General features: G+C 38.0%; 1 protein-coding gene across 2 annotated transcripts in view; it reads right to left on the bottom strand.

Moving 5' to 3' along the window:
• SLC44A1 (solute carrier family 44 member 1) overlaps positions 1-20,425 on the bottom strand; it is a 200,823-nt gene that overhangs the window by 26,327 nt on the left and 154,071 nt on the right. Inside the window, exon 16 of one of the 2 annotated variants that reach the window (XM_042963839.1) lies at positions 18,758-19,954. The exons of the other annotated variant lie outside the window; for it this stretch is intronic. Within the exon in view, the coding sequence (XP_042819773.1) occupies positions 19,931-19,954 (24 nt within the window). The 3' untranslated portion in view covers positions 18,758-19,930. Of the gene's footprint in view, positions 1-18,757; positions 19,955-20,425 lie in introns of those variants that run through there. 2 annotated transcript variants of the gene reach the window in all.

Below are 20,425 nucleotides of genomic sequence, written 5' to 3'. Positions count from 1 at the left end.
CAAAGTATCAGGGATGCAGGCACCTTTTACCTTCTTACCCCATCATGAAGTTCTACCAGTTTCAAGGTTACTGAATCATCCAGGAGGGCTGCCAAACTTCCAGCCATCATGTCTGAATTCCAGCCAGCAGGGAAGAGGAAATCAAGGAAGGGGCAATAGCCCTTCCTTTTAGACATCTCCTGGTAGTTACATGTCACTTCCGCTTATATCCCATTGGCCAGGACCAAGTCACATAGTCGTAACTTAGCTGCAAGGGGGGCTGGGAAATGTAGTTCTGTTCAGAATGGCTATATGTCCATCTAAAAATCAAGTAAATGTCACCATCAAAGACTGACAAGAATATGAGGAGACAACTTAGAGTCTTGACCACTCCTCCCATTTGTTTCTTTGTTTGTTTTAAGTAACAGAGTAACATGCCTAACCTAGGGCTTGAACTCACAATCCCAAGATCAAGAGTCACAGGCTCTACCAAGTGAGCGAGCTAGGTACCCCTCTTTCCATTTCTTCATCCACATCAGTGGGAAAAATATTAAACTGTCCAAGTCTAAGGCAAAAGACCAACAATAAGAGTTACTATTCACTGAACATTCACTATGTGCCAGGAACTTCTCTACGCATTTTACATGTAATAATCTAATGACAAAAACTTTACGTTGGGCATTATTACTCTACTACATAGGTAGAAAACAACAACGACAACAACAACAAAAACAACAACAACAGAGGCCTAGAGAGGCTGAAGCCCAAGTTCATATAGCTTATAAGGCATACAGGTGTGCTTGAGTTGGAGCTCTTGCTTCTAATTAATCACTGCAATGCATTGCCTTAGGGCAATGTGTGAAAAATATAAACTTCTATCTTATTTCAGCAACTGTTATTTTTGGGGTTTTTGTTACTCACATCTGGCATCTTCCTCCTCTACTGGAGCCCTCCCTTGGGTTGAAATTAATTAGCAAACCTTAGGCTTGGTCTTTCAATTAATGACTATTCCACCCGTATTTCTTCTCAGGTCAGCTTAGCTCCTAAGAGCCTTGTCCTTTGTAATTTGGATAAACAGGACAGGCTCCCAGAACCAGGCTTACACTGAAGACAAATGGGAGATATGACCCAAATGCAGGGAGCAGGCGTGGCAGTCCAGCAACACATCGTGGCAGTACAGAGTGCTTTCATGTGGCTTTGGAGTAAGAAAAACCTCAGGTTGAATCCTGGATCTGCCATTTGCCATCAGAAAAACTCCTTAATCTCTTTGCCTCCCGATTTCCTCAGATAAGACCCACCTTGCACATACACATGCATGCACAAGGACACGTCTCCAAACCATACAGCACAGAGTCTGGTACCTGGCAGGTACTCCCTTGCTTTAGGACTTTGATGAAAACCAGTGAAACTCCAACGCACGGTTGGAGCTGCAGGCATCCTTGAAGGAGAAAGAAATGTGAAAGATTAAAGGTTGAAAAGATAGTGAGGAAAATAAATTGTTACACTTTTTTCAGAAAAAACTCTTTTTTGACTTCTGGGAATTCATCCAAAGGAACAAATACAACTGAAGGAAAAACATAGATGCTAGATTTTCAGAACTGTCTCTGAAGAGCTAAAACCTAAAAGCCACTACATGCCCGTGTTGGGGAAGGAAGAACTTAGCGTACTGGGCACAGCTGCTCAGTGGAACTATGGGTAGGCATTTGAAAGGACAGGACTGAGCCCTTGTGGCAGCATGACAACACATTTAGGATCAGGATTTATTATAAGTGAAAAAAGGAAGACAACCATAGTACATATTGTTGCAACTTTGTATATATAACTATATGTATATGCACATGTTCATTCTTGTGTAGAACTAGGAAGAATGTGTCTAAAATAAAAATAGAACTGCCACAAGGATGTGGGCAAAGGGGTGGAATATTTTCAGTGTTTTAGTATTGTATTTTCAATAAAGCAAGAAAAAAAGCATTCCATAGTGCCATCAGGTGGAAAGTCAGTTTTCTGTAATTTCAATAAAAGCTAGCACAATGAGTACTTCTAATGCCCAGGTCTTGGTTTCTAAATACCAATTTCCATTAAAAGGAACCAGGATTCCTTTAAGACATTATTGATTACAGAGCTGAGATAGGGCAAGCACAACATAAGCCTGGAATAGCTGGGTTGTGTCAGTAAACAAGGAAGTACTCAAAAGGCTCATAGAGACCGGTCAAAAGTGTATAGGAGCCAGTGTATGTGCTCTTATTGGCCAAATGTGAGATATTTTGGGCATAAAGATAATGATGATAGGAAAAATATCCATAATTCAGTGAATAAATAAGTGGGAGAGAAAATAAAGTTCTTCCTCATAGTAGAATACCAACTAATAAATGTAGAAGGAATGAGGTATTGGAAAATCACCATTAGGCAAAAACCACAGTAGTAGTTGTTTCTGAGAAGAATCATGAATAGATGCTAAAGCCAGTTGGGTAAAAAGTTGATGACAAACATAATCTTTACATAGTCTCAATATATCTCCCCACAAGATACTTATTAATTACAAAGGGAGAAATAGAAAACTTACAGTGAAGGGACCAGGAAGATCACCTTAACCAAGTGATCAAAGCTAACATCACCAATAATAGACAAACAGATAATCACGTGCCTCCTGATATGAGGCACTGAGAAGAACACAGCGTGATTTCTGTGATATCCATGCCAAAAGTGCATAACCTAATCATGAAGAAACTTAACCCCAAACTGAAGGACATTCTATAAAGTAAATGGCCTGACTCTTAAAAAATGTCAAGGTCATAAGTGACAAAGAAACACTGAGGAATTGTTCTGAATTAAAGGACTTTAACGACATGTGAAACCAAATGCAATGTGTGATCCTAGACTGAATTCTTGACCAGAATGTTTTTTTTTTTCCATAGAGGACATTCATAGGACAACTGTAAAATTTAAATAAAGTATGTAGAACACACACACACACACACACACACATGCACACACACACAGACATAGAGACAGACAAATAGAAACACAGAGAGCAAGAGGGACAAAAAATGATAAAACAAATATGATGATAAAATGCTAACGTTTTAGAATTCTGAGTGTGAGGTATGTAAGAATTCTTTGTACTACTCTTCCAACTTTTCTGTATGCCTAAAATTATTTCAAAATAAAGTTAAAAAATAATATCTACCAGTGTCATTAGCTTTTTTCTCTCTATTGTGGTAAAATACACTTAACAGAAAAATGTACCATTTTAATAATTTTAAATTTTTTTTGAGAGAGAGAGAAAGAGAGGGAGGGAAGGTCAGAGAGAGGGAGACACAGAATCTGAAGCAGGCTCCAGGCTTTGAGCTATCAGCACACAGCCCGACACAGGGCTCAAACCCACAAACTGTGAAATCATGACCTGAGCTTAAGTCGAATGCTTAACCGACTGAGCCACCCAGGAGCCCCCATTTTAATAATTTTAAAGTGCACAGTTCAATAGCATTTGTACATTCAGAAAGTTGTGCAGTCATCACCACTATATAATATACTCCAGAACATTTTCATCATCCTAAAAGGAAACTTCATACCCACTAAGCATCAACCCCTCTTTTCTCCCTTCTCCTAGTCCTTGAAAAACACTAATCTGCTCCCTGTCTCCATGAATTTGCCTATTCTAGATATTTTAGACAGACGTAATCATACACTTTATGGTCTTTGGTGTTTGGCTTCTTTCCCTTAGCATAATGTTTTCAACGTTCATCTGTGATGTAGCATGGATCGGTACCTAATTCCTTTTTATGGCTAGATGATGTTCTATTGTATGGGTATACTGCATTTTATTTATCCATTCATCAATTGATGGCTATTGGATTGTCTCCACCTTTCAGTTATTGTGAATAGTGCTATTATGAACATTTGTGTACAAATTGTGCTCCAATTTCTGTTTTTAATTATTTTGGGCATATATTTAGGAGTGGAGTTGCTGGGTCATATGGTTATTGTATGCTTGAGAATGTACTGAGAAACTGCCAAATTGTTTTCCATAGTGTCTGCATCATTTTGCATTCCCACCAGCAACATATGAGGGTTCCAATTTCTGCACATTCTAATTCATGCTTGTTATTATCTGTTTAATATTGTCATCCTAGTGGATGTGAAGCGGTATCTCACTGTGGTTTTGATTTGCACTTCTCCAAAATATTTAAATGCTGAGCATCTTTTCATGTGCTTTATGGCCATTAAAAAAATCTTATTTAGAGAAATGTCTATTCAAGTGCATTGCTCATTTTTAAATTGGGTTATCTTTTTATTGTTGAGTAGTAAGAGCTCTCTACATATTCTGGATACTAGATCCTCATCAGGTATATGATTTGGAAATATTTTCTCCAATTACGTGGGTTGCCTTTGCATACTTTTAAAAATAGTGTCCATTCATGCCAAAAGTTTTTAATTTTGATGAAGTCCAGTTTATCTATTTTTCCTCTGTTGCTTGTGTTTTGGTGTCATATCCAAAAAAACATTGCCAGATCCAAGGTCATGACAATTTATCCCTATGCTTTCTTATAAGGGATTTATAGTTTTAGCTTTTTTAAAAAAAATGTTTAATTTGAGAGAGAGAGGGAGAGAGAGAGAAAGAGAGAGAGAGAGAGAGAGAGAGAGAGAGAATGTGTGTGAGCTGGGGACAGGGACAGAGAAAGAGAGAGAGAGAGAGAGAGAGAGAGAGAGAGAGAGAGAATCCATGCTGAGCATGGAGCCTAACACAGGTCTTGATCTCACAACCCTGAGATCACGACCTGAGCCTAAATCAAGAGTTGGATGCTCAACTGACTGAGCCACCCCTACAGTTTTAGCTCTTATATTGAGTCTTTGACTGACTGAGTTAAATTTTTATATATGATGTGAGGTAAGTGTCCAATTTCTTTTTCTTTTCCACATGGTGATACTGAATTGTGTAAGCATCATTTGAAAAATGATAAGGAAATGACAAATTTCCTCATTGAGTAATCTTGGCAATTTTACTGAAAAAAAAAACAGTTGAAATACACACATGCTTTTATTTTTATATTTTTAACCCTTTTCCATTGATTTCTATTTCTATCCATGTGTCAGTACCACATTGTTTTGGTTACCATAACTTTGCAGTAAATTTTGAAATCAGGAAGTGGTAGTTCTCCAACTTTACTCTTTTTCAAGATTGTTTTGGCAATATGAAGTCCCTTGTAAAACTCCATATGAATTTTTGAATCACCATTTCTATTTCTACAAAAAAAGACCATTGGGATTTTGATAAGTGTTGCATTGAATCTGTCAACCACTTTGGGTAGTACTATCATCCTAACAATATTAACTCTTCCAGGGGTCCCTGGTTGGCTCAGTCAGTAGAGCATGCAACTCTTGATCTCAGGGTTGTGAGTTCAAGACCCACATTGGGCATTGAGCCTACTTAAAAAAAAAATTAACTCTTCCAATCCGTGAATATAGATGTCTTCCCATTTACTTATGTCTTCTTTTCATTTCTTTCAATGGTATTTTGTAGCTTTTAATGTAAACATCTTGCACCACCTTAGTTAAATTTATTTTACTTTCTTCTTTTTGATGCTAATGGGAATGGGATTATTTTCTTCATTTCCTTTTTATATTGTTCATTGCTACTACACAGAAATAAAACTGATTTTTATGTGATCTTGTAACCCACAACAATGCTTAATTTCTTTAAATCTAATTGTGTGTGTGTGTGTGTGTGTGTGTGTGAAGTCATTATAATTTTCTCTACATAAGTTCATGTCCTCTGAAAACAGAGATAATTTTACTTCCTACTTTCTAATCTGGGTGCCTTGTATTCCTTTTATTTCTTTTCCTTCCTGAATTGCCCTGGGTAGAACCTTCGGTACAATGTTGAATAGAAATGGCAAGAATAAGCATGCTTGTCTTGTTATTGATCTTAGGGGGGAAACTTCGAGTCTTTCACCACTGAATAGGACATTAGCTGTGTGGTTTTCATAAATAAGTTCCCCCACTACTACCACAGTGATTTCCCCCCCAAATGCACAAATCATCAAGTATTCTAGTTTAAAATCATTCAGTGAGTCACCATTTTCTTCAGCATAAAATCAAATCCTTTAGCATGGCCCACAGGACCCTCAAGGTCTGACCTCGGTTGAGTTCTCCAGTTTCATGTCTCCATACCCATTCTCTGTACAGATTCACAGACACGTCATTTCTTCATACGTGTTGTTCCCTCGCTTCTTTACCTTATCACATCCTATCTCCCTGCCCCTCCCACCTTCAGGGAGTCTCCGTGCTGCTCCTGAGCTAACTCCATTAGAGTGTCTGGCACACTGTATTACAATCGTCTGCTTACCCCTTGTCTTCCTAAACAGACTGTGAGACTTTGGAAGGCAAAGACCGGATCTCTCATTTCTGCATCCTTGGCTAATATAGGACTTGATAAATGTCTTTGGGATAAACAAAGACTCCTTTCTGTTTTTTTTTTTAATACGTAAGAATGTGTCTTGTAAGTCCTAATAGAGGAAGATCTGGGTAAGGATGAAGTAATACATTCAGTTAAAGAATCAGGAAGTTATAACCTGGGACTTTATCAGCTCAACACCTCAAATCCCAATTTGAGAGCCATATGCAGATTATTTTGCTTTCATAGTAACTTGAAGAATGTGTACACTAACTTCCATCAAATAACAAAATTCTACTAATTTTGGTGTTTTCCTTTCTTTTCAGGTTGCCAGGAAGCTCAAAATATTTACTACCTTACTATGCTGTGACAATTAGTCCTAGAGTCTAGCATATTTGTTTCTTCTTGCTTATGCCTTTGTTTTTCTGTTTTTAATAATCTTATTGTATATATGCATTTTTGGCAAAAGTAGAGAATAGGTAAATATACAAATACATCAAAAATACTGCATTATTTCTTATTAGCATAGAAGTGCACGGATGACTAAGGTGACAATTAGTAGAACAGAGTTACAGCCATTAAGACAAAGTTTGCCTGCAGTTACTGAAGCTGCATAGTCATTGTTAGGTCGGGGTCTCTTAACCAGCAATTAGGTAGATTTCATTCATCAGGGAGTGAAAAAAATAAATATTTTTGTTGGCAAAGAGAAGTATTTTCAGGCCCTCAAACTCTTTTCCAACTGACTCCTTCTTAACAGTACAGACATTTTGCATCAGATAGCATTGAGAAGAAAAGGTAAATATTTCTGAATTCAATTAATCAGAGTCAGAGCCTCTAATTGGCTCTAATGGATGAACTTGACCATCAGGTGCAAGCCCCTAACTTTAAATGCAGAGGCGACCTGCACCACCCTGAGTATAGGCTTCCATGATTTCTTTTTCCTCCCCCCCAGATCTAGTTGGTCACCAGTCCTGTTAGATTTCTCCCTGGAATATTCCTCTTCCCCTCTTACTCTCTCCCAGGTCTCCCTCCTCCTGTCCCAGGCTCCTGATAAATCTTGGTTCAGGTCTGAATGCACATGCAAGACTCCTGTATCCTCTCCAGGGTCACCTCTTGCTGCATATCCCCATATTCTTGGTTCAGAACATGCTGGACAACTGGCATTTTCTCATGTTGCTGTACGATTACTGATGTTATTCCTCTGACTAGAATCTTCTCCTTTCCCTCCACCTCCCCTCCCATCACCTGGCTAATTCCTGCTCATCCTTTAAGGCTCGGTTCAGGTAGCTTCTCCTAATGACCCCATACTTCCCTATGTGCTCCCAGAGCACCCTGTTCTCATCTTAACCCTCACTGCTGTCTATCTCCCTCATTAGGCTGTTAGCTACTTAAGGTAGGGAGTGAGTGAATATTTACCACCAAATTCCCACATTATAAATCTTGCTGACCAGAGGAGGTCTCAGGAAATGCTTGCTGAATTAAAGTGGACACACTTAGCGCATTGCTGTAGACATGCTGAGTAAATGCATCTGAAATGGGCCTCACTTATTACATTTTCCACAAAAATTTTCCTCACCAACTCTCATCAGACTGTTTTCTTTTCTTCCTTTTTTTTTAACCTAATCCTTCTAAATTTATTAAGTCCTTCTCACTCCTTCCCCTGATCTTTCCCTCATTTAATTAAAAAAAAAAATCCTTAATCCATTTGTATTTGACTTAGATTCGCTGTCATTCTGAAAGCCAATTGTTCTAAACACCATTTATTGAGTGAATTCTTTCTTTCCTTATTCATTTGAGGTATATCCTTAGCTTTTATTAAGTTTTTATAAATAATATGTTTTGGGAACTATTCTTCTACTCCATTAGATCTATTACCATATGGGTTTAGTTACTGTCATTTTATTTCACTTACCTAGCTATTTGCTTTTGAATGTGACCACATTTTTTCATATTAAGAAACTCTAGAGGAATATTTTAAACATAGAGATAAGCAAAGAAAAAATTAAATTATTCATAATCCCATAACAAAGAGATAACCATAATTATGATTTTGATGTAAAAAGCGTGGTTTTCCTAGCTGCCTTCCTCTTCACCATGACATTCTCCAATACTCTAGAATGTACTGGTTGATATCATAGCTGGCTGAATGTTCCCAGGGGCTTGCGTACTCTGTTCTCAACATCAGTGAACTATTCATGGTAAGAGTCAGGTGTGTTTATTCCAACATGTTATGCCAGGTGCAATGGGTTATTTTAATGGTATGCTTACTTATGTAATATATATTGATAAAAACTATGGGGGCCCCTGGGTCGCTCAGTCGGTTAAGCATCCAACTCTTGGTTTCGGCTCAGGTCATGATCTCAGAGTTTGTGGATTTGAGCCCTGCGCCTGGCTTTGCGCTGACAGTGCAGGCCCTGCTTGGGATTCTCTCTTTCTCTCTCTCTCTCTGCCCCTCCCGCCTCTCTCTCTCTCTCAAAATAAATAAAACTTTTAAAAATTAAAAAAAAATGAGTATGAAGAAAGAAATTTCTATGAAAACTAAGTTGAATGCCTTGGAAAGACTATAAAGATACTAAAATTATTACTCTCAACTGTGTGAAAATTATAAAGAATAGAAATTATAAAACTCTGGGAGTGCATACTCAGCTGACTTCATAAGCATGTCTAAATTCCTAATCCACTTTTGAAAATCCATGATTTCACTTTATTAAAGTTTTGGGTGGTTATATTATTGGTGTGGTTAAATGCAAAAAATAGACAATAGACAACTTCAGAGGAGTCAGTCATAAAAAAGAACTATACCTATGTCAAAAGATTGGCCAATGAATGTTTACTTGAATTTAAACATTTTTTTCTTTAATAATGATTCTCCTTGACCACATGTTTCAATTAACTGATTAACTACCAGTGCTTATGGAATTGCTTCAGAGAGCACCTACCATACCTTCAGTCATTTAAAAATATATAAGAATATGGATTTTATATAAATGAGATCAGGCTGTAAATACTGCTTTATCCCCCCTTTCATTGGCTATACTGTAGACGTTATTCCAAGTCATTAAATATTACTCATTTTTAATACCTGCCTAGTCCCTCCTATTAAAGTTCTATTCAACTCTTCGGTTTTTTTTTAGACATGTAAAACCATGTACCTTTCTTGATTTCCTCTTTGCAGGACTGACAGAACACTTGGAGGTCAATCTTATGCTCATCCTTGGGTTTCTTAAACAACGAATCTCTTTTTCTCAATTTTCATTCACATTTTTAATTTTGGCATTAAATTGTTTTATTTTGTTGTAAGCTGTGACAATCCTTCCTGGCAGGTGGAGAGTAGATCAAACACAAACCCCTAATATCCTGCCTCCAAACGTAAGGTTATATGATGAGTATGGATGACTAAAAGCCCTTTTGTTTTTGCCTTGAAGGCAATTACTTACTGTGGCCTCTCTAGTCTGACATACCTGGCCAGGGAGTTATAACTACCTAGAAAGCTTTAAGACTGTCATTGAAAATGCTGATAAGCCCATGAAATGGTCTAATAGCTTAGCTTTGCGTTTTCTGGAATCCTAAATTTCACCTAGGTGCATCTTCTAAAGTTATTTTTCTCAGGATGTGAATAGTAAATGCATACTATGAAACAAAAGGCACAAAGCACTTCTTACTTTCACTGCTACTTGCCCCACCTAAAAAAATAACGTGTGAAGAGGCACTGATTAGTTTCACAGCACTTGATAGGAGATCTAAGGCCAAAGAGCCTTGCAGGACACTGGCTTCTTTCTCAATTTTTCAACACCTGTAAGAGCTTTGAGCTATACAGCTATTTGAAGCTCAAATTTTAATCATAACTTACATTATTAATGTAATAACTTACATAACTTACATCTGAAGTGTGTAAGTAGTATGCTTCCTGAAAGAAATCCCGTAGGTGTTTTTTTTTTTTTAATTTTCTAAAATTTGAGGTTGAATACAGAGTATATTTCCATAGTCAAACAGAAAAAATTTCTGGGTACCTTTTAGGAGACGTGAGGCTTTTTGCATCTCTTTAATCTCTAGGTGGTCTATAGAACAAGAAATTATGTAAACTTACATCAGAATGACCCAAAATATGAATGAACAGTCCAGACTCATTAATATTCTTCAGTATCTCAAGTACCTCCGTTGTTTGAGGATGCCTCATAAATGTTCTAGAGCAACAACTTTTGGCAAGACGGTATAGATCAACAGCTGGGCTATGATCTGGGCATTATTCGCATTTGCTCATGAAAAGCAGTCGGTACAGAAGCCTCTCAAAAAAAGGCCAACATTGTGAAACAAATTAGGAGAGGTTTATTGCTATTGAAAACAGTCTTCTTCCACTTACGAACATCCCTTCCTTAGTCCCCAGTATCAATCAAAACATGGTTAATGGGGTGCCTGTGTAGCTCAGTCGGTTAAGAGTCCGATTCTTGATCTTAGCCCAGCTCTTGATCTCAGGGTCGTGAATTCAAGCTCAGCATTGGGCTCTGTGCTGGGCTTGAAGCCTTGTTAAAAATAAATAAATAAAATAAAATATTAGTTTTAAATGAGCTTGACTTTTTCCAAACTTTCATGGGGCACAGCATAAATTTCAGCACACCAGAGTTTCGCAAACCCACTAACTTAGCACAGATCCAGGTTTCAATTCGTGGGCAGGGCACCGTACCAGGTGCGTGTGTTTTCTCTGGTAAATGTTATCCAACAGGCTTTTTTCTACTCTACCTAATGACTTAATTCAGCTGCAATGGCAGCCCAGACTCAAGCCCCACCGGGCAGTGGATGAACTTTGTACTTCTTTAGTTTGTAGTACATTTATATTTTGTACTTCAAGGATCCTAGGACATGCTGCAAGTTGCTAGAAAGGAAGAGCTTGGAAATTCTGGGGCACCCTTGCAGCATAAGGACCTAATCTGAAGCCAAGATGTTGCCCATGATCACTTTCTATTGAAGAGTAGAATATGCCACCCCAAAATAGGACGGTAGGATTTCAAAACATGCTACCCCCAAATGCCACTTTGGTATATTGATCATTTTGAGCTACATGTAGGTACCCGAAAAAGAGTAGATGCAGGGAGAGGCTTTCTCTGAACTCTCCTTATCTGCCTAAAGACAGATCCTCCAAAGGACTGTCTTCAAGTCCCTTCTTGGGAGGTTCATTAACCAGGGAGAACTGACTCTTATCACAGGAGACAAAAAGTCGACACCACACCCAGGCAAACTTTCTCACAAACTATCTCACCTCCCCCTCTATTCTTCCAAGGGCCCACGCATCTTTCCTAAAAATCATCTCCTGTTTCCCAGGAGGCTTACCTCACCCCTTGTCTTTCTCTGGTAAGATGGTATTTAAGCTTGAATTCTAAGCCACCTCAGGGAGTTACTCAATTTTCCCTGGGCATCTCCCATGTATACATGAGGTACGCATGTTAATAAATTTCTGCGTGTTTTTCTCATTAATCTGTCTTCTCTTAAGGAGGTCTCAGCTAAGAACTCAGAAAGGGGGGGGGATTATTTTCCTCCCTTACACTACTATTAATCACCATCCTGGTCATGGGAAAGTGTTCCAACACAGTACACAATGACATTCTTTCCTATAAAATTTTATTTATTACATAAAAAATTCTATACATTTGTTAGACTAAAATACAGTTTTCATTATAATTCTGGCAACTGAGTCAGTACACAGAGAAAACTTAGCATTAGATCAGCACTTTTTTCTATTTCATATTTCTGCACAAGAAAAACATTTCAAAGCTCCATTTCATATCGGCTCATTGTACTCTGAAGCCAGCTGGAATTTCATCCAATTCAGAGCTCTTGGAAGTTAATTTCCCAGCAAGATTTGATAACTCCAGAAAGTTAATTGCTTAATATACATATTTTTAAAGTCCTCTGAGAGCATCATGCTCTGTCTGTAAAGTCTGCACTGTGTCAATAATGACAGTCACAAATAGTTGGGCTACCACCGTGTCTGTGGGGCATGTTCAAGCACCTACATGTTTGTTTCCCCACCTGAATACAGTGTAATGACACTGTGATAAGAAAAAGCTCAAAATAACACTAAGGTAAAGGATCCTGAACTACGGAATTCATGGAAGGCTGAACTGTGATCCTACAGTTCATAATGGACAGACAGGACATGGTACAAAAATTCATTCTGACACTATGGAATAGGATGCAATGGCAAAAGAAAAAGACAAAGACAAAAAAGGCAGCAAGTTGAGAAATATGCGGCACCACAACATACTTCTCATGCTGTGTCACATAGCAGTGAGAAATAGGGACACACTGATGCGTGTTTTGTATTCCTATCACCCCACACGTTGGGCTGGGCCTGACACGATGTGAAGGCTCAAAGCCTGAGAGGTCTATAGCAGGTCCCTATTGCACTGACTTGTCTTAAAGCTTGGCTGCCTGTTCTAGGGGCTCTATTCTAAACTCCAGAAGTTTGGACGGGTTGTGCCAGCAAGTACTTAGAGTTGGGCCTTTGGTCTTCAGAAGATATGCATTTGTCTTTGGTTGTTTTTCCAGAGCCCCTGTCATTTTGTTAGGTGCCTTCCACACTTTTCTCCCCACCTTTCTGGTTTGTTAGTTGTAAAGTTTTTCCTCTTATAATCAAATCAGCTAACAACCCACTGAACTTACCTCATGGGGTTACAAGACCTGTTTAAAGTGCATTCAGTGGTCAAGAATATTCTGAGACAGTATAATTGAAACTTCTTTCTATTACGGAGCTGCCGGTACCCTTTTGTAAAAGGGAAGGAGTCAGAAAACCTCAACAACACCACATAACCTTGTAGTAAGCACTAAGTCAACACAGAAGAAAGGTAAATTTCCCCATGCCAAGTCTCTGAAAATCAAATCTAGCAAAAACCAAGAGGAGCCAAAAAGAACTTCCAAGTACAGACTACTGGAGCCCAGAGGACAGGGACAACTTACTAGTCTCTGTCTCAGATCATCAGCCCCCAAAAGCTGTCCTGTTACTGTCTCATTCCTGTGAGGTATCTAATACCATTTAGGAATCCTGGCCTGATGATCAACATGGTAAATAAAGAGAGTGCTCACATTTTCTAGTGGCAGGTGGCATGGTCCGTGGGCTGCTGGCTGTAGCATCATCTCAGTTCTGTGCCCATTTAGTCAAGTCTTCTGTTCCATGCCTACTTTTTACTCACACGGAATGATTTAACACAAATTCCTGAAAAAAATAACTAACTCAAACTATATTTCTATCTGACAGGATGGGTGAATCAGATTCAGAGGTGAAGATCAGAACATTCTAAGTTATACACATCTACGACAAAAGGAATATCAAATGTAGATACTTACACTGGACTCAGGCCCTTTTTCACCCGATATGGGAATTTCCACCCATGGTCTCTCCATTTGCTACTGTAGAAGGTTCATTAAAGCTCTTCTGGATGTGAGGGGTGGGGTAGGGAGCTGACTTTTCTCCTTTCTTCTCCAGCCAGTTATGAGATTTCCATTGCTTTCTTCAGCTTGAAAAGGTAGGTAATGGTTTGATGTCTGACTATAAATCATGACTCACTGGAATCAAACCTTAACAGAACTTCAAACTCCTTTAAGGATTTCTGCGTGCTTTTTTAAGGGCCCTGAGGGCCCTCCATGTAGACACAGCACCCCTACCTAATAGTATGGAGCAGATGTGAAGAAATCCCCGTGCTTCCCTAAAGAAGCAAGACAGGGTGGGTGTGGGGAGTGAAGGCACAGTCTCATTGGAAGAGTGGTCAGAAGCTGCTCTAGTGGGTGACTGGAAAACACTCAAAGCAAGAAACACTTCCCCGATTTAAGTGGGGAGGAAAACAACTTCTGAATTCCCTCCTCCCCATCCCCAGCATCTGCTTCTCCAACATTCCACTAAAACTTTGTCAACTATGAGCTAAAATGAGTTTGCTAATTTTTCATCATCTTCAATTGTTCTTGGTCATGATGACTGATATATTTTTAGACAGTGATCTACTGATAACACTTGTCGTATCTGAGCAACAATAAAAAGAATCAATCAATAATTTGTAGATGGCTAATTATAAGGGTTCCTTCCTTATTCACTGTCTGGATTTTCTCATCCATGGCAAATAATGTGGTAGTTTGCCAAAATCCATCCCCAACACACACACCATCACACCTCCAAGGAAAGAAATCTCACTGTCTTGAAGATTCAGTGTCGACCATTTTGTTACTTTTCACATTAGTGCGGTTTCTATTTCCAAAACTGGTACTAAATGAAAAGTCTTAAGTTACACAAATGATTCCAGGTCAGAAGTTGGTAGGTGCCATCTTAAAAGTATTTTTAGTGGAGTCCTAATCACTACTTTATTTCAAAACATGTTATCAAACCAACTTTAGAGCAGCCTTTGATTTGTGTGCACGAGGCCCTAAGGGGATGGTGGGGTGGAGGCTGGCAGTTTGAGGGCCCTGAAATTCGATTACCATTTTAAATGTTCATAAATGTGCTATGTGCCTTTGAGAGAAAGGCAGTCCATTGCTTTCATAAGTTTCTCAAAGGGGCCCACAGTCCTCTCACAAGATTAAGAACCTGCTTATGAATATCAAATATTAAATTCAGGTCTTAGCAAATAAAAGTCAAAATTTCCTGAAACATTTGGGAATTACAATGCTTTCATATTCAGCTAGGTCTTGACTAGACCTTGAGTAACCTAAAAGCATTATTATTCTCAATGACCTGGCCTGGAGTATTTTTTTCCTCAGGAAATCATTTTAGTTGTAAAACTGAGTATCAAAATGGAATAAAATAGCCTAATATTTTGGTTCCTAGTAATTTCATATCTTTTCCACAAATTTACTAATGAATTCCTTTAGAAAATATCAAACTTAGATGTTGCCCATGTAATTTACAAAAGTGGTAATTGTTCATGCAATATTGAAACTGAAACATAAGTTTGACTTTTTTTTATCCATATAAAAATCATGAAGATGGGAAGGACGAAAAGCTACTGTAGTATCTCCCTAGAAAGGTTTTCCACAGAAATTCTCAAATTTAAAAACTCTGCATTGAAGCTTTCTATAAGAAAGACACTTTAAAAGATTTGAATCTTGGATTAAAATTTTCCTCTTAAAACTTGTAGAGTAAGAATTTGGCTCACATTTATGAAGTTTGAATGGGGGAAGTGTGCTATTTTAAATTGACAAGTGTATGCAACATGTTTAGTTTTTTGTTTGTTAAGTTTGTTAGCTCTAGATTTTTCTCTTGGCACACTCAAGGGTCCTGGTTTCAAAATTTGGGCTATGTGCCACTAATCAAAGATGAGCTAATTTCAAAAGCGGCCACTGTATGTGAACAGTACCTACCCTTCAAAAGGGCTAATATGCATCCTTAGTACACAAAGATGCATGAATATGCATTTAAAGCAAAAGGAATTCTATGCTGTGAATTTATAATATGCAAATCTCTGCCTTATGTGCATTTACTTTTGAACTTGCAATTTTCTAATATATATTCACGGACCACATCTTAACTCTAGGCAAGCTGTTATAGTGCACTCCTATCTGTCAGATGAAATGTATGAAAAGAATACAGAAATTAACTGTGGCAGGTGCACTGATAAGCCTCCAGACTCTGAGAATTTTTTTTTTAAGTAGCAATAAAAAAAGCAATAGAGAACTTATCGAAAGGTGAAAGCTTAAAGTGTTTTCTGAAGGAAACTTCTCATAGGCTACCTTAAGGCTACTGGAAACTCCAGAAATTCAAATGAGAAGGTTACTGACCAAAGATAAACTAGAATGTTCAAGTCACCATAATTGGCAGCTCCATTTTCGGAATGGACCCCATTATTTCTATTTTGCAGGTGGGGTGGCCTGGGGGACCCCCTTGAAATGGCCTTTATTAGCTAGTGCTGGTGCATGGTGCAAATGGTTGAAGCTTTGGAGACACTGATATGGCCTGATATTTGGTGCTTGCAGTTCTGGTGGCAGAAGCACTACTCTCATGTAAAGCAACAGCTCAGGACCAGGATAAAGGAAGGGGTCATCTCCTCACTACCCCTACTGGGATGAAATCCTGAAACTGCCCTGGAAAGACAAGGAGCCTTGGCAGATACCAAGATCAATGGTATTGGGAATCAGCAACTTAATGTTCTTTGCTAAAAAAAAGAAAAAAAAGAAAAAAAAATATCTAAGAGTAAGGGAGCATCTCTACAAAGGAACTTATTTCCAGCATAATTTAAAAATAAGATTCAATGAGTGCCTCCTCCCCAACCAATATGGAAAAAGTTTGGGTACCAACACACAGTTAAGCTACTTAAACTGCAGTAACGTAGGACTTAATCGTGCTATAGGATAGGATAAAAGCTCTAATCCTAAACATTAAGCACTGCATTAAATGGTTTAAAGGAACAACCTGCTCTGAGCTCTGCTCATCCATGCAAGGATTATGTAATCTCAACACCCTAGCTAAATTCCTAATGTTTACCTAACGCACTGGTTAAGCCTCCATTAGAACATAGGTCTCTTGGACTTACACCGAAATGTAACCTTCTCCCTTCCATACTACATTATAGCAGCGCTTACTATTGAGGCGGGAGCCTAGAAAGTCTAAATCATGTACCAGAGGCTTTTTCTGATGGCAGAGCCCACAGTGATACTCCGGCCACCACGATCACCATTTACAATAGAGGACCCTAACTAGAACTCTGGAGATGTAAGTACTGAACACAGTTTTGAAGATCCATCACAGAAAAAGACAAAAACCACAACACAGAGTCGATGGCTTATAAAATTATTCAGGTAACCACATATCACAGATAATTTTTGTTCTTCATCTATTCTTCTCACTTGGGCAGAAGATGGAGGCAGTGAGCGAGTAGCAATAAGGCGGCCCATAGCTAGCTGAAGAATGACTCACAATGAATGAAAGAGGCAGCAGGAATATCCAAACATAACCTCAAACCATTTAAATATTGCTAAAAAGCCTCTGTGAGGCTTTATAAAATGTATCAAGGAATGAAGCTCATATGAGAGTGATATTCTATATATTAAACATCTCTCTGTGTGTGCCTGTGGTAACATATATGCACCTATGCATATATCTACTTAGCACACAGATTCACTCAGGGAAAACAGCCTGGCAATTAATTTGGAACTCAAATGACATGGTTACACATAGATCATAATTTCTAAACACAATGTTAGTAAAACGAAATTTATTTGTAAAACAGGACCTGTTATATAAAATGGCACACAATCAAGTTATACAAAAATACAAAATTTCTTTCTGATTACAGTTCTAGTTGCAAATGATAATTAGAAAGCATTCCTGGTGGCTTCCAAATAGCTGAGATTGCGAGCAAATGGAACAGGGAGCAGCAAGGGTCCATGATGCTGGGATGTCCAAGTGAGTAGAACCTAATTTCCAAATTCAAGACTTCCATCAGGTCACTTTGGAGGGACATCTCCTAGAATAGCTAGCTCCTAGAATGTCTTCTGTTTTGATACTCATCTTCCAAACTTTTTCCAATCCTAAATTTAGTTCCCAATGTTTCTTAATGTCCAAAATCTGTGTGGCTATGAAACAGAAGGTATTCTGAATTTCCTTACATGATTTGCTCTCTCATCTATTTGGAAAATTGTTAGTTACATAATTATATTTATTCCATTTCAAATGATATAAAAGAGTACAATGATACCGTTTGGCGTTTGGCGATGTTAGATGTTAACTTCTGGAGAATTATTGTTTCAAAATAGCTAGTCTCACAATGTTGGTTTCCCAGGTCTTGCCAAGATATGAGCTCTTAACTGTGTGTGTGTGTGGTTTTTTGTTTGTTTTTTTTTTAAAAATCCAGACTCTTATTGCAAATATTCTGAAAAATCAGAAATATTACATGAGCTTTGAAAAGAAACCAAGGCATTTAGCAAATTTTAGCCTAGCTAGAGTAAAGAACACGGATACTTAAAAAAAAAAAAAATACAATTTACCTTTTGCAGCAATTTAAAGGTCTAACCCTTTGAAAGGAAGCACATTAGCAAACAGCTGCTTATTAAGCCCTAGTGACATTAATTGTATGCATTTCCATCATACCGGTCTAATTCACTGTCTAATTCTGGTAGGAGGCAATGCTTTCTTTCAAAAGATTCTTCTTCCATGGAATGATAAAATGCTGAGGCTTTTTTTTTTTTTGTACAGAGCCTGTATTTAGTGCAATAAGTTTAAAAAATTTGCTCTGAAATATTTACTTTACATTAACAAAAATAGCCTTTTTTAAAAAAATTGTAACAAAAAGGAGTTATCGCATAAACAGATCATGAATTATTCTTAGCAAATTACACTTTTTTTTTTTCTTAAAGCATTCACCATTACAATAAGCAGAACAATGGAATATTAGCCATTCATATCTGGTAAGCTTTAGGAATTAAAAAAAAGAAAAACAACAAAGAAACAAAAAACCCCCAAACCCATCCCCAAACAAAAAGAATGTTCGACTCTTAGGATCAAAACATAACCAATTCTTCAGTTAAACATTGTAGAATCTGGATACTGAATGAATTGCCAAGGAGAGGAGCACCTGCCAGTATGTTTTCAGATTTCATAGCATTTGAATAAAATGGCCATTTAGCCCTAAGCCACTGAAGTTCCTTAGAAGCAGAAGCCCAAGCACTGGAATCTGCAAGGCTTTTGTGTTCCAAGTTTCCCTTCCTTCTTTATTCCTCCCAGCATTACTTAATCTGCAAATCAATACACAGAAACTTAATGGCTAAACTCGCTGGGTGCCCCAGCTTCCCTTCAAATCAGGCACACAAATGTGTGGAGGATGCTACTAAAGTAAAAAATGAAAGAAAAGACAAACTATAAGAACAAAGTTTGCATAAGAAAGATTATCTACCCTTTTCTTTTTAACCCACTCTCTTATAGAAGCTTAGGGTAAACTACAAATACCTGAGGAGTTGGTTACTTTTTAATGTTGGCTGACAAATGCATGAGAGATTATGAAAATTCCCATATTGAGTCCACTTGTATGTTTCTAAAAGTAAAATGACATGGCTTCTTTGATTGGGGAAAACTGATTGGAGTAACTCCTTATTTATCTGAAAGCATATGCCTAGTCTCGTCCCACTAGGACTTATGCATCAGTAAAATAAGATCTTGATTTTATGCACACATCAGGGAAATCACCCCTGAATAAACTTTAGACAGAGAATTCGGTACAATAATTTTATCTCATTTAAATAACTAAAGTTAAAATCTCCTCTAAGTTATTAAAAATGTTAATCAGATATGAATCTTAACATTTCCATTAAGACAATTACAATTGAAAACATTAAATGACGGCAGTTGCCTTGTAAAAGCCACCCGTATGAAAGGAGTACATGTTTGACAAAAATAAGCATAAAAAAGGTATTAAATCCCTGTTCCTTTTCTCTGATTTTGGCTGATTATGTGTGTGTGTGTATATACATATACATATATATACACACATACATATACATATATACACACACCCACACACACAAATACATAGTTATGTGTATATATTGTTTTGGAATGTCAATGGGTTCCATAACGGTCGGCTAGGTTCAAGCAGAACTTGCTCCCGAAGCCTAGAAAACAAAGTCATACAGAGTATAATCTTAGACAATTACCATTAAAAGGAGGTCATGAATGATGTTACAAGTACACAGATGGTCACAAGCGGCCACAAAGCAAAATGGGACTGAGAGCCCTTTGCGCGAACCTATATTCCAGGGGCTGCAATTCCTATGAATGTTGAAAGTCAGGGGTACCTGGGTGGCTCAGTCGGTTAAGCGACTTCAGCTCATGATCTCACAGCTCTGTGAGTTCCAGCTCCTGTTAGGCTCTGTGCTGACAGCTAGGAGCCTGGAGCCTACTTTGGATTCTGTGTCTTTCTCTCCCTCTGCCCTTTCCCTGCTCACACTCTGTCTCAAAAGTAAGTAAACATTAAAAAAACAAAAATTTAAAGAAAGTCACATTTCCTTCTGGATAATCTCTGAGATATGCAGAGAATACATCTCTGGCCTATGTTGTTACAGTGTTCAGGTTTTTTTTTTTTC

The sequence above is a fragment of the Panthera tigris genome, chromosome D4 (genome assembly GCF_018350195.1).
Source record: "Panthera tigris isolate Pti1 chromosome D4, P.tigris_Pti1_mat1.1, whole genome shotgun sequence".
NCBI lineage: Eukaryota > Metazoa > Chordata > Mammalia > Carnivora > Felidae > Panthera > Panthera tigris.
This window is presented reverse-complemented; position numbering and strand designations above follow the sequence as displayed.